We start from the raw sequence: 13,662 nt of genomic DNA, 5'->3' as shown, positions 1-13,662 counted from the left end.
AGAGCTCCAATCATACATAGCACTTGATCGTTAAGATATATCACTTAATCGGTGCTTGAAATAAAAGGCTGGCCCCTACCCTGGCCCAGACAACGTTTCACCAATTTCCGATTTTTTTCTCAGATAAACTTCCCCGCTCATTGGCTTTATAATCATGTATCAAATTTTCATGATGAGTAATTCTGCGGGTATGCTTTTTGAGCGCGGGAAATTGAACACGGCGAGTTTCGGGAGTGTACTTGCCCTACGCTCAAGCCGAAGTGTCATTATGATCGTACTAGAAGTTAATCAAGGAAGAAACCATAACACCCTAGGAGCTCAAAATCATGTAAAGAGTAACTTCGCAAAGTGAAGACCCTCGTTGTTTTTATTTCCAATTAGCCTCAGTCCTCGCAGCTTGATAGTTAGCCACTAATAAACTCTGAACAGACTTGTCAGCTATTCGTTTCGAACAATAGCGGTAACAATGGACCAAGAAAACAGGAGGCAATAGTTTATTCTAATAAAACGTTTGCAATAAAACAGATAATGAATTTGATTAGTCATTGACGAGAATTTAATTAAGGACCTTAGGGGATAAATGTCAATAGCTTATTTGTTGTGACATTGAGTTATTGATGTGTGGTTTCACCGAAGCCGTAAACGTTCTCTTTCTTTGACCCGAGAAGACTGTGGGATTTCAGCGCGTCTTAGGCGAGTTAAGGCTGCATGATTGGTAATCCTATTAAAGGATAGATCCTTGTGAAGCTTTCAAATACCTTTTGCTAGAGAATCATACTATTGTTGAAGGTTGACCATGGAAGGCCTTACAGCGTTTGTGTCAAATTTTGAAGAGTGTGGACGTCTGGGGAACTTGCTCAACAAAGAGATACAGTGCATTTCCTCGAGTCCCAAGAACGAGCCCGAAAAGCCACCAAGTGCGAAAGTCGTCCTGCCGTTCAGTATAGAGGGAATCTTAGGGTCGAGAATCCAAAAGACGAAGAGTGATCCCGAAAGAACTGAGAGACGTTCAGCATCTTTGAAACCTGGTAAGAGTGGTAACAATGTAAAATAATGGAAATCGCACATATGAATCTAAGAGCCTGCTAGCACAGCCCTAAAGAAATAAAAGACAAGTCTTTTATGCTAGCAGGGATATGAATCTGGGATATACCTGTCCCTCCACACACACTGTTGTATCAAAACGTGTATCTGGAGGCGTATACTTTGCGACACTGAACCGTAGTACTATTTCACTCAAGTATTAAATTGCGTGGAATAAACAGAGTAGTCACAGTGATAATATTTACATTTGTGGCAATACTTACAAACCTTCTACTCCCGATTTTCAACTGTTTCATTATTGTGGAGCTTTCTGTATGAAATGACGGGTGATGGTCGTCACATTTTACGCCAAACATAAAGCAGTCATGCCATTCTTGAGGGTTTAATGTTTGCGTTTTCACTTAACGAGAGAGTTATTAAACAAACTGTGCTCATGTTTTGTTTTTCAATATGGTGATACAATCGATAAGGTTGAAGAGCAAACACTTAGGGGTATTTTGGTTTCTTAGCCACTATTATCTGCTTTTTTATCTTATCGAGCTTGCTAACTAAAAATTAATTTCCGAATAATAAGATTATTTCTATATAATTTGTGTATACCTTATGTGAGCTCCATGGAGAAAATAGTGTTTTATTTGTCCTTTTAGCATCCATCTGCTTATTATCTTATCATGTCCCTACTAAAATACATCCCCCTTATAACATGGTTTCATTATAATTTTGGTAAATAATGTACGTATTTGTATGTATTTCGTAATGTATGTATTTCTTTTAATATAATTTCATCGTAAAAATAGAATAGTCTGATGGTATTGATAAGCATGCTCGCCCCTCTAATTGATTCCTAATTCAAAATGATTTTAAAAAAATGAACAGTTGTCGACCATAGAATTGCTCGCATGCAGGATGGGGAGGGGGCAGTCACTTGCAGGATGGGGAGGGGGACAGTCACTTGCAAGATGGGGAGGGGGATAGTCACTTGCAGGATGGGGAGGGGGCAGTCACTTGCAGGATGGGGAGGGGGCAGTCACTTGCAGGATGGGTATGGGGGCAGTCACTTGCAGGATGGGGAGGGGGATAGTCACTTGCAGGATGGTTATGGGGGCAGTCACTTGCAAGATGGGGAGGGGGATAGTCACTTGCAAGATGGGGAGGGGGATAGTCACTGCAGGATGGGGAGGGGGCAGTCACTTGCAGGATGGGTATGGGGGATAGTCACTTGCAGGATGGGGAGGGGGATAGTCACTTGCAGGATGGGTATGGGGGCAGTCACTTGCAAGATGGGGAGGGGGATAGTCACTTGCAAGATGGGGAGGGGGATAGTCACTTGCAGGATGGGGAGGGGGCAGTCACTTGCAGGATGGGTATGGGGGCAGTCACTTGCAAGATGGTGAGGGGGATAGTCACTTGCAGGATGGGTATGGGGGCAGTCACTTGCAAGATGGGGAGGGGGATAGTCACTTGCAGGATGGGTATGGGGGCAGTCACTTGCAAGATGGGGAGGGGGATAGTCACTTGCAAGATGGGGAGTGGATAGTCAGTTGCAAGATGGGGAGGGGGCAGTCACTTGCAAGATGGGGAGGGGGATAGTCAGTTGTAGGATGGGGAGGGGGATAGTCACTTGCAAGATGGGGAGTGGATAGTCAGTTGCAAGATGGGGAGGGGGCAGTCACTTGCAAGATGGGTAGGGGGATAGTCAGTTGCAAGATGGGGAGGGGGATAGTCACTTGCAAGATGGGGAGTGGATAGTCAGTTGCAAGATGGGGAGGGGGCAGTCACTTGCAAGATGGGGAGGGGGATAGTCACTTGGAGGATGGGGAGGGGGATAGTCAGTTGCAGGATGGGGAGGGGGATAGTCACTTGCAAGATGGGGAGGGGGGCAGTCACTTGCAGGATGGGGAGGGGGATAGTCAGTTGCAGGATGGGGAGGGGCATAGTCACTTGGAGGATGTGGAGGGGGATAGTCAGTTGCAGGATGGGGAGGGGGATAGTCACTTGCAGGATGGGGAGGGGGCAGTCACTTGCAGGATGGGGAGGGGGATAGTCACTTGGAGGATGGGGAGGGGGATAGTCACTTGCAGGATGGGGAGGGGGATAGTCACTTGCAGGATGGGGAGGGGGATAGTCACTTGCAGGATGGGGAGGGGGATAATCACTTGGAGGATGTGGAGGGGGATAGTCACTTGCAGGATGGGGAGGGGGATAGTCACTTGCAGGATGGGGGGGGCATTTACTTGCAGGATGGGGAGGGGGATAGTCACTTGCAGGATGTGGAGGGGGATAATCACTTGCAGGATGGGTATGGGGGCAGTCACTTGCAGGATGGGGAGGGGGATAGTCACTTGCAGGATGAGGAGGGGGATAGTCACTTGCAGGATGGGGAGGGGGCAGTCACTTGCAGGATGGGGAGGGGGATAGTCACTTGCAGGATGGGGAGGGGGCAGTCACTTGCAGGATGGGGAGGGGGATAGTCACTTGCAGGATGGGGAGGGGGGCAGTCTTTTGGAGGATGGGGAGGGGGGCACCGTCTTTGCAGGATGGGGATATAGGTGACAGGACACCTTAAAACAGTTAATCAATGTGTAGGAACATCCTAGATTTCAATATTTCTATCATATTCATCCCCTTCCCTCTATGAAAAACACATACACCGACTCTTTTATCGTAAGAAAAAGCCAGCCTGCTTAGTTTTGGCCCAGGTAGCGGATCTCTTTGATCTTCTGCCCAATTAAAGGGATTCAAATTCTTCGCTGCCTTCAAGGAAGCGCTAAGGAAAAGCATGTAACTGGATAAAACGGTTTCTTTATCTGTTATTCTTAACTCTTTTTATGTATTAATTATTATACATATGTATAGGAATAGATAAATAGATATTGGCGGAAACCGCCAATAAGAGGGTCGCATGGGTAATCAATATAGATGATAGGTTCTACTTTATTTTGGTTCTCTGTAAGTATGATTAGTTGTTGCCTTTGAGAGTACATTTGGAAATGCTTTACGGGCTGACTATATGTAAAGGGAAGAGTCTTTTTTTTACGATATTTGTGGCGCGACAAGTCGGGGGGCTGTGCCTCCAGGCAATATTTTCTTGTTCGAATTCTGTTTCAAGAACTTTCTAGATAGCTTTGGCTTCTTGGGGTTTTGTTTGTATGTGACGATTGGTATAACTTTGATACGCACTAAACCGGCTCTAGAATAATGAAGCATGTATGAAAATAGATCCATCCATACAGATGACGCAAAAGTTTATACAAAATAAAAACATGACTTGGACCACCCATCTATTCCACCCCGACTCGCGAACTGGTCATAATGCGAACTAAAATTCGCGGTTTTTATTTATTCAAGATTTATTTTTCCGGAAGGAAAGATAAATAGAAAACTAAACATGCACTAGGGGGAAGGTTTTACAGAAGCAAGCTCCATTTCTAGCTTGTTTAAAAGGTATCTAAGTGTGAATTAATGAAATAGGTGTTTGTTTCTAGCCCCCAACCCCCGACTGGGTGGTCCTAGTTATCCCCCCCCTACTTTTCCAACCCCACCCAATCATCACCACTATTATCTTTCTCTAAACCACAGGGGCGGATCCATAATTTTATAAGGGGGTGGGGGACGGGTAGGGTTGGATTAGAGGGTTCGGATATAAGAGACTTTATTTTGTCATTTTATTCAAGATAACAAAACATAATTTCATTACTGAAAAGAGAGATGGGATATCCGGCTTTAAACTGCCGTGGACGGCTTATTAAAATTTAAACGGCTCTTTTAAACTTGAACTAGAAAGAAATATAACAACCAAGGAATAGAATACAGCCTTTCAGCTAGCAGAGGGCTTCATCCCACAAATCTGGCCATTCCCTAGGGCCAAACACAAAGAGACAAAAATGCAGTGACTATTGACCTTTGCCTTTCGCCTGAAGCAAGACGACTAAATCCTAATTTTGGATTAACACGTTTCTCAACTCATTAATTAAAACACTTTACAATCGGATTAGTCTTAGTGATGCTGTCATCAAAGACTATTGATATAAACAATTAGCGATGATAAGGCCAAGAGGGGAATCCTTAATTTGCTATTTGTATCTGCGGGGAAAACGAAATAAGGGCGAAGGTTACCATGCCCTAGAGGCTGTTAGGAAATCCACGCCTTTCTCTGTAGCAAAACAGATCCAGGGGGGGGGGGGGGGGGGGGGGGTTAGAAGGGTATTAAAAGAAATCCACTGAAGCAAAATTCCATGATAATTAGAATTACTTCCGATTGTAGAGCTAAACTTGTTTGAGGGTTGCAAAAGCAACTTTATTAGCGGGAGTATGTGAGAAAATGTTCTAGAGCTCTATGATGTACACATCGTTCTCTCCAGGCTATTTATGACGTCACCTTTGATTTGATTCCGCCATTTTGAATCCAAAGGAGTATAAAGCCGACCGAGAGGAGCCTGAGGACGAGGCAATGAACCACATAATGATATAAGAAAGGTGGTAACGGGAGTTATTTTTTTACCGATATGAAAGTTTTTTTTTTTTTCTATGGTCAGTACACGCCCCCCTTGGCTACGTCTGTCTGGCGCATGTAAACAAGCACACACGTACCACCCTGAAGGAACTTGGTTATCTCTCGCGCACAGACTCGTACCCAGTCGTTATCTGCTGTTGCGTGGACATCCACAGGAATCCTGAAGCGAATTCCGACCCCGAAACCGCATCCTGACCGTCATGCATCGCGCGGCGTCTGGGTACGAGACCGCCTCACGCATGTCTGTCAGTGTATGGCAACGGGTTGAACTATTAAAGACTTTGGATACGAATTGTGTTACTGTCATTGACTCTACAAAGATGGTCATAACAGTAGTGGGAAGTTCAATTTGTGCTAAAGCAGTGCTACACGGATTAAAAGGCGTTCTACAGCATACGTTAGAAGAAGTTACGTCAAAAAGTATTCAAATTCTACGGTGTTATTCTGGTTATTTCTGGTTGAAATTTGGGGTGATATTGCTGTTTACCCAATCCTTAGAGTTTATCATTAATCTCTTGGTGATCTCTTGATCAGCATTGGCTCATGAGTATTTGTAATGTGATCTTTTGCAGGGATCCCCATGCAAGAATCCGCTGTGCACTAATGCAACGTTAACTTGATATTCAGGTATTGAGCCCACAATTAAGAGCAGCGTATCACAAATCAAAGCACCACGCAATAGAAAGAACTTCACAGGCGATCAGCTACGAGACTTGGAGAGACTCTTTGAGCAGACGCACTACCCTGATGCGATGACGAGGGAGGGCCTGGCCAAAAAACTCGGACTTTCCGAAGCTAGAGTACAGGTCCGTGCACGCTAAACCAATATAATCATGAAACCCAAAACAACTTTTTTCGGTTATCAAAATGATTATAATAATAAAATACGTATAATTTTCATGAGTAACAATGACAATAATAACCATTGTCTTTAACAATAATATTTGTGCAATGAAAAATTATCTTGGAATATTTAAAAATAGGCATTTTTTTTAGGAACGGCCATTTGAGATCTGGGGTAAGGTTTGGTTATATTTGCTACCAGTTGGGCTTTTTCTTCTCTTGAATTTCTCTAAGCCTTCAGCCGTGATTTGCTTATCCAAATTTTTCCTATAAATTTTCCCAGAACTTTTATTTTCCTTTTTTTACCCGTTAGATATCAAATGGTCGATGCTAAATAGGTGTACCTCTGAAGTTATGTAAGATTGGTAACAGTATGCCTAGATGTCGTCGCGCTCAATTTGAGCAACTCACAAGAGAAGGAAATTATTTTTGGCACCAGACAAGATTGTACACGATAGATTGTAATCTCCGGTGCCAAGATTAGGGCATGTCAATTCCGTAAATTTCTATAATTTTTTATTCAACGCTGTTTGAAGATGGTGAATTCCATCCTTCAATTAATCAATCTTTTTCAGATCTGGTTCCAAAACAGACGAGCTAAAAGCAGACGGCTCGAAGGACCAAACCAGCGGGGATTCCTCGTCCCAGCGACCACATCGGATGAGAAATACCCGTCATGCAAGCCAAGCGCCGATTCCTTGAGTTTCGCGCCATTCACGTACCCTGCCTACACACGTGACTCGTACTACGCGTGCCCGAGCGCATGCTCAGTAGCACTCCCTGGGGTCGAGGCTTGTTCGTGCAAGACTCCGAACTCTCTTCCCCCATTTTTGTTAGATTTACACCGGAAGTCAAGCATTGCAGATTTACGGCAGAAGGCCGCGCGCAATCAGTCTGTTGTCTGATTTTCGGTCATCCCTCTGCAATGAAGAAAATGCATGAATTGTGAGGACAGAAGTTAAAGGTCGGAGTCTGAAGTTTCGCCTGGACATATGAAGAAAACGTTGTCGTTTTGGGGGTCTGGTACCGAGAAAACTTAGTCTCTTTCCAGGGACCTTCTCAACTAACTAAAGATGGTCACAGTAACTGTTTTTCTCTTCTGGTTACAAGTAATAAAGTTTACGAAGCCCTTGGGGTACGCTCACCTAAAGAATTACAAGAATCATTCAGATTTTCCAAATAAGGAATATATTAGTTTCCTTATATGAAAGTGACCGCGTTTGACAAAAACGACAATCTTGGGCTCAATTTGCTTGATATGGTTTGTTACTATTACTCTCAGAGATTTATTCAAGAATGGATAATTAGGGAGAATAGAAATCTCCCTATGTTAAAAATCAGTAATGGTTCGATCATTTGGTATCGGGCGGTCAGTTCTAGCCCCTACACCCAGAATAAACAATCTGTTATACATACTGTTATACTTTCCACTTGATATGAAATGGCATGAAAATGGTCAATCCCTTCAGTATTCTACTCGCAAGGGCGGATCCTAGAGTTCAAAATAGGGGGGGGGGATTTCTTTGTCTTTTGTGGATTTCCTTATATTTCTTATTTTTTCAAGCCAAATATCTGAAAATAGGGGGGGGGCGCTCGGCCCACCCCTAGATCCGCCCCTGACTTGAATCAATGCCGCAATATCAACAGAATAAGCTATAAGCTTGAGTGAGTAATACGATTATTTTTGTGTTGGCACTGTTATTTAAAGTGGCATTAATTTAAGGGATAGTAAGTAAAAAGTCATATCCTAATGGCACTCCCTAACTATGCTACTGGGTCTAATTTCTACTAGGGGAAGTTAAAGCTTTCTATTTCCCTTAACTATGAATATGTTGCTGGATCCTTCTAAGGAATAGGAGCCATTACCACTACTGCGCATAGTGACAAATAATAATTTACCTTTGTTTGAGCTTTCTTTTCCCAGTATTGAGATCTCGCTGATATTTGCGCCGGTTTACCAGCATCTGCCCCAACCTCTGTCTTACTTCTGAATGGTGGCTAGCAAGGCAAGGGGCCGCAGTGTCAATCTGAAAGAACAAATATTTACACAAAGGTTGATTGAAGTAAAAAGATTGTGGAGTATTGAGAATGCAAAGTTACAGTAGCAACAGTGAGAGCCATTTGGGATTGGTGGCAAGCATCCAAGAGAAAAATGCATAAAACTCTTTTTTGGGGCAGCCTGCTCTTTTCCTGGGCAGCCTAGAGGGGACTTTAAACCCGCTAAACACGTCCCTAGATCCAATACTAGGTCTGCCCTCCTCCCCTGTGGGAGCCATGATTTTGGCTTAGCTGCAGATGAGTCACTACAGCTGACTTGCAGGATACTACTGTTCAAAGGCGGATCCAGACGTTTGAAAAAGGGGGGGACGAAGCAAAGGTTTCAAGAAAGGGGGGGACGGACTTATTGTTCTTCTGTATATTTCCTTATAATTCTTGTTATTTTTAAGCCAAACGTCTGAAAATAGGGGGGGTGGGGGGTGGGGCCCCCTCTGGGCCCCTTAGATCTGCCCCTGTTGTTGTTCTGGATTAATTTGAGTATTGAAATATCTTTTCCTTTTTTTAAATATCATTATTTGTAGACTATTCAATGCTTCAGTAAGGCATTAGAGGTGTTTATATTGTAAGATCAGTCAAATTCAACAGTGACTCAAGTGGATTTGACTTGCTACTGAAATTTCCATCTCCTTGCATTTGCTTCAGTTTATCACAAAGGTCATCTCCATGAGTCTTTAACTACCCCTCTAGTGAACTATCCAAGTTGCATGTGAGTTATACATGTTACAAGACCAACATACAAGTGCATTAAACTGCCTTTACCTCATTAAAAAATAAATTCCATTTATCCTGTGGGATGGTTGATAGTTCTGGCGGGTCTCTCCATAATCCAGCACTATTTGCACAATCTCTTAGGAGCCTCTAGACAAATATTAAGGTCATTAGTAACAGGGAAAATGTTTATTTATAACCATAGCCAGAATTACAAAGAGAAAGCTCATTGTCTAAACAGGACGAAGCAATGTAGCACAGCCAAATCTGGATGGGTTTTTGTAAACACACATTGTTATCTGATTATGCAACATGTCACGTGTGATTGTATTGTAACCCCTAACAATAGTTAATACCCATTCGCCTCAGTGCAGATAAGTGCAAATTAAAAAACCCGGGGGGACTCCAATAAAAACAGATGCAGTTGATTGTTTGCAAAATCGATTTTAACCATAAGGGAGGGCACTTTTGGCATGGTCGACAGAAATTCTTAACCCTAAGAGATAGCAAATTGAATGAGATCGAGGGAATTTTGAACCCTAAGAAATGGCAAAATAGGAAAAAATCCTTCAACACCCCCTAAGGGATGACAGTTGGTCAAAATTTTATATCCTAAAAGATGTGATGATCACCCCGTCTTCCTTTCTGGATAGTCCCCCCGCCACTGAGTTGAAAAATATCCTGACCAAAGTTGGCAGTGCACTGCAGTTGGCCAAAGCAGATAATTAGGTCATAACAAGGGTATAAAGTCAAGGACATGTTTGATGATCCAGTGTTTTCATTCCTCTGCACTGAAAAATCACTGGACCAGAGGCACTGCTCAGTCTTCAAGTACTGTACAAGTCATTGGGTTCATTCAGTAGTGCATCTATGACCCACATATTAGGATGACAAATGCAGTTAAAATTTGATAATTTTTTTTGCAACCCATTGCTGTAACACCTATAGGGACCAGCAGGTCCCCCCCCACCTCCCAAGTTTTTTTTTTCTGAAGTTATCAGGAAATTACCGGTAGGGGCATGACTGCCCTGCCCCCCCCCCCCCCAGTAATTCAATGCCTGTTACGACCCTGCAACCACAACAGATCATACTGTAATGTTACCACAAAAAGCTTTTGGCTTCTTGTTCCTTTCTCTCTTTGCCCTTTCTTGGATAACAGATCTTCAGGTGAAGCATCTCTCAGCTAAAAAGCAAAGCAGAATTAAGTACTGTAACCATCCATGCAAGAACTAGGCAAAGTCCCATTGTCCTGCAGCAAAAAGCTTTATCATAGCTTTCCCAAGAACATAGGATATTTTTTGTAATTAACACACAGGCACAAGATATATATTATAGAATATAGATTCTGATGAAATTACATAAAACATGTGCTCCCTAAAATATCTTATCCGAGATTTTCTGTATTGAACCAATCAAAAGAAGGAAGAAAAATAGTTTTTCTTGAAATAATTTTCACAAGCTTCCCCACGTTAAATGTGTCTAATAAGCCATTACTACACATACTAATAAATCCTATAACTTATTTTTGACATACAAGCGTGCATATGCCGTTAGGTTGCCTAGTTCATACACGGAGCATTACTTAACAATGTAAGGGCAGTGCGGGGTGCGAAATCTGAAAAAGTGGACCTAATTTTCCTGGGGGGGAGGGGGGGGGGAGTGAGTTCTCTAATAAAAATGTGAGCACTCCTGAAAAACAAATAGGGATTTATTTATGTCTTTGCAGTATATTTTTAAACGAAAAAAAGGTAGTGGTTTATAATTAAACTTTAGTTGTATGTGATAGCTATGCATTCATCATAACAGTAAATACAATAACTAGTGTACTGTTAACTCTCCTTACTAGAAGCTTTTTGTCAGTTTTTTTTTTGTTTGTTTTACTTTCAGTTTTATCATGGAACTAGCTCCATGGTTTTTTATCAGAGACTGTATTTCTGTCTGTGAAAGTGCTGTGTCAGTGAGGAAGAGTTGACTATTGACATTTAGAGGTGGGGGATCATTACCTCACTGCTATAAATCCTGCCTGGTGTCTCAAATTTGCTGGTATTAGAAAAACAGACGATACCAGGTACAGAGAAACTGCCACAAGATGGTGGTTCTTTTGGCAAGGACACCATTAGTTCTCCCTCACTTGCTGGGACAACAATCTCTTCCAGTTTCCATTTTATCTTTTTCACTTCTCCCATTTTCAAACCACATTTCAACAGATCATCTTCAGAGCACCTCCTTAGTACTGCTATATCATCTAGCTGTGAAATACCAATGTTATGTGAAAATGTTAATCAGAGAGAAATAAACTGTCAGAAGAAAGAAAAAACTTTTTTGACTTATTTATTATACATTCTCTCATAACCCGAGCATTTTTAAAACATAGGGACTGCCCTACTTTTGACCAAATCCTATATTTGAACAAAATGTGAATTAAATAAAGTGGGCTTGCGGGAAAAATGCAATGCACTTTTTCCCCTTATTCAAAGAAATGACATAATCAACAAATAGATAACAATATATAACAAAAACACAATAAAAATACACCATACTGTACATAGACTGTAAAATACATTTGGGAAGCCATTAAATCAGACAAAAATTGACTAATTTCCTTGAGGGAACCCTCTCAACCTGCAGTCTTGCAAAGATGAGTGAAAATGGTGCAAAAACAACAGCACATGAAACTGCGCTTCTGATTGGCTGAGCGCGACTTGCCACATGTATCCCTTCTTCTCATTGGCTTAGACCAAACTGAGCCTGCAATTCTAGACAGCAGTTTTGATTTCCTTAGAACAGACAGGACCAACTGTAAAATAAGTTTGATGGTTTATAATAATTTTGTTTGAGATAATTTTAGATTTCTTATTTATCAATTAATCTTTATTTCAATTTTATTTATTTATTTTCTTCTTTGTTATATTTGCAAAATGTTGAAAGATGATGCAAATTAAATATGTAGATGCTACACACACAAAGTCCCAATTAATACAGGACAAAGGCTGAGGATAAGGTACTACAGCGTAGTCAATATCGGCGGTACCCTTTTCGTAAGAAAAAATGTTTTTTTTATTGAAAACTTTTACCCATTTATTATCGTTCTTGAGCAATCTCGCCTAGCTGGCGCATTGACAGTTATTTATGAAAAAATTTGAAACTGAAATAATGATAATTCAGTTTAAAACTTACACAAAACATAATTGATAATGTTATTCTTTGGTGTGCCTATCACATGAAATTGACATTGAGCTCAAATGTATGCTTGTAATGAGATTTTAATGACATAATTATCTTAAGTTTTAATAGACATTAGAAAATCAACAACTGCAGCAGGTTATTTTGTAAAGGGTTTTTAATGGCTTTGTTATTTTAATGGGTTTCTAATGGCTATTAAAAACCCATTACTTTTTGGTGCACCTCTTGTAAAGGGTTTTTTTGATGGCATACAAATTCCAGCCTTGAAAATTGTACTTTTTAATGACCATTAAAATATAGTTAAAATCCAAAATGCAAAATTAATGGCCATCAAAAAGGTAGTAATGGGGTTTTAACGGGTTTTTAATGTCATTTTAATGAATTGGAGCTTTATAGAGATGGTAAGGATCCCTGAAAATACGAGGAACGCCTGGAGCTATTAAGAATTAAAGCGACTACTCACTCAAGAAATTTATAAGGTCTCAAATATTTAAAATCTCGTAAACACACTATGGCGCGGCGTAAAGAAAAAAAAATAGCTTGTATGGTAAGTTTTCATGTCTAAAAGAACAGCTATGTAGCAATAAACTGGAAGCTTAGAATCTGATACTAAATAGAAAGCAAAAACAAAAACATTCCTTTATAAAGCCATGTTTTGCTGGTTTATTTAGGAAGCGATTGCTTCGTCTCAGACCACGACTGCTCAAGCAATTTATGATTTGTGAGTGATTTTGTTACTTAACTTACCTCTTCTCTGTCCAATATCGTAAAAACACGACTAACATCTTTCAAACCGCATGAAGAAAGAAAGTCTTGGAACGCCATTGAATCAAGTTACTCCTTCGATACTTTTCGACTCGATTGAATAAAGAAGCTTGATGTCAAACTCTTATGAAGTAGAATGGTATAATAAGCTACCTAGTCAATAAGCTTGTGTGACAACAAATATAAATCAACTTATTATACAATTTACCGCAAGAAAACAAACAATAAGACAACAAAGACACGGCCGGCGTCTGAATGGTCAGCGGCTGCACCACAGGTAGCTCAGAATCATTACTTTTGGCGAATATATGGTGACTTTAGAGCGTATGAAAATCATACGCTCAAAAGTCACCATGTATTCTCTAGTGAATCGTCAAAAGTCATGATCCTGGGCTATCTGTGGCTGCAACTCTAGGATAGGTACTTCACATATGATGATCTATGAAGTGTGCCAGTTCAAGAATTTTGAAAAATCGAAGAATATTAACCGTATGTCTAGCCTACCTGTAAGCTTTGATAGTTTTCCGGCACGGAAACCCTGAAAACAC

At 41.1% G+C, this 13,662-nt stretch overlaps 2 protein-coding genes across 4 annotated transcripts; one reads left to right on the top strand and one right to left on the bottom strand.

The window, feature by feature from the left end:
• The first annotated feature begins 585 nt into the window (after positions 1 to 585).
• Positions 586 to 8,156, top strand: LOC5512651 (paired mesoderm homeobox protein 1). Of its 3 annotated transcripts, XM_032382097.2 has the most exons (4): positions 586 to 715; positions 834 to 1,028; positions 6,185 to 6,363; positions 6,976 to 8,156. In XM_032382097.2, the coding sequence occupies exons 1-4, from the start codon at positions 709 to 711 to the stop codon at positions 7,303 to 7,305; spliced, it is 711 nt and encodes a 236-aa protein (XP_032237988.2). In that variant the 5' UTR covers positions 586 to 708; the 3' UTR covers positions 7,306 to 8,156. The 3 variants fall into 3 exon arrangements, with proteins under 3 accessions (XP_032237988.2, XP_001632979.3, XP_048587936.1); XM_001632929.3 differs by having other exon boundaries at positions 604 to 1,028; XM_048731979.1 differs by lacking the exons at positions 586 to 715; positions 834 to 1,028 and adding an exon at positions 5,808 to 5,977.
• LOC5512662 lies at positions 6,620 to 13,387 on the bottom strand. The gene is made up of 6 exons (XM_001632960.3): positions 13,097 to 13,387; positions 11,170 to 11,415; positions 10,269 to 10,349; positions 9,218 to 9,316; positions 8,300 to 8,427; positions 6,620 to 7,320 (listed from the first exon to the last, which is right to left on the bottom strand). Exons 1-6 carry the CDS (start codon positions 13,172 to 13,174, stop codon positions 7,290 to 7,292), a joined length of 663 nt encoding a protein of 220 aa, XP_001633010.1. The 5' UTR covers positions 13,175 to 13,387; the 3' UTR covers positions 6,620 to 7,289.
• Between the last annotated feature and the right edge of the window lie 275 nt (positions 13,388 to 13,662).

Source organism: Nematostella vectensis, chromosome 9, assembly GCF_932526225.1.
Source record: "Nematostella vectensis chromosome 9, jaNemVect1.1, whole genome shotgun sequence".
NCBI classification, from domain to species: Eukaryota; Metazoa; Cnidaria; class Anthozoa; order Actiniaria; family Edwardsiidae; genus Nematostella; species Nematostella vectensis.
This window is presented reverse-complemented; position numbering and strand designations above follow the sequence as displayed.

Excerpts from the sequence above, each read along its gene's own strand:
- LOC5512662 (XM_001632960.3), bottom strand. The coding sequence starts at position 13,174 with ATGGCGTTCCAAGACTTTCTTTCTTCATGCGGTTTGAAAGATGTTAGT. Across the intron at positions 10,350-11,169 it reads GCAGGATTTATAGCAGTGAG|CTGAGAGATGCTTCACCTGA; the intron begins GTAATGATCCCC and ends TTTGCTTTTTAG. Across the intron at positions 7,321-8,299 it reads AAAAGAAAGCTCAAACAAAG|AGGGATGACCGAAAATCAGA; the intron begins GTAAATTATTAT and ends TCTTCATTGCAG.
- LOC5512651 (XM_001632929.3), top strand. The coding sequence starts at position 797 with ATGGAAGGCCTTACAGCGTTTGTGTCAAATTTTGAAGAGTGTGGACGT. Across the intron at positions 1,029-6,184 it reads TTCAGCATCTTTGAAACCTG|GTATTGAGCCCACAATTAAG; the intron begins GTAAGAGTGGTA and ends CTTGATATTCAG. Across the intron at positions 6,364-6,975 it reads TTTCCGAAGCTAGAGTACAG|ATCTGGTTCCAAAACAGACG; the intron begins GTCCGTGCACGC and ends AATCTTTTTCAG.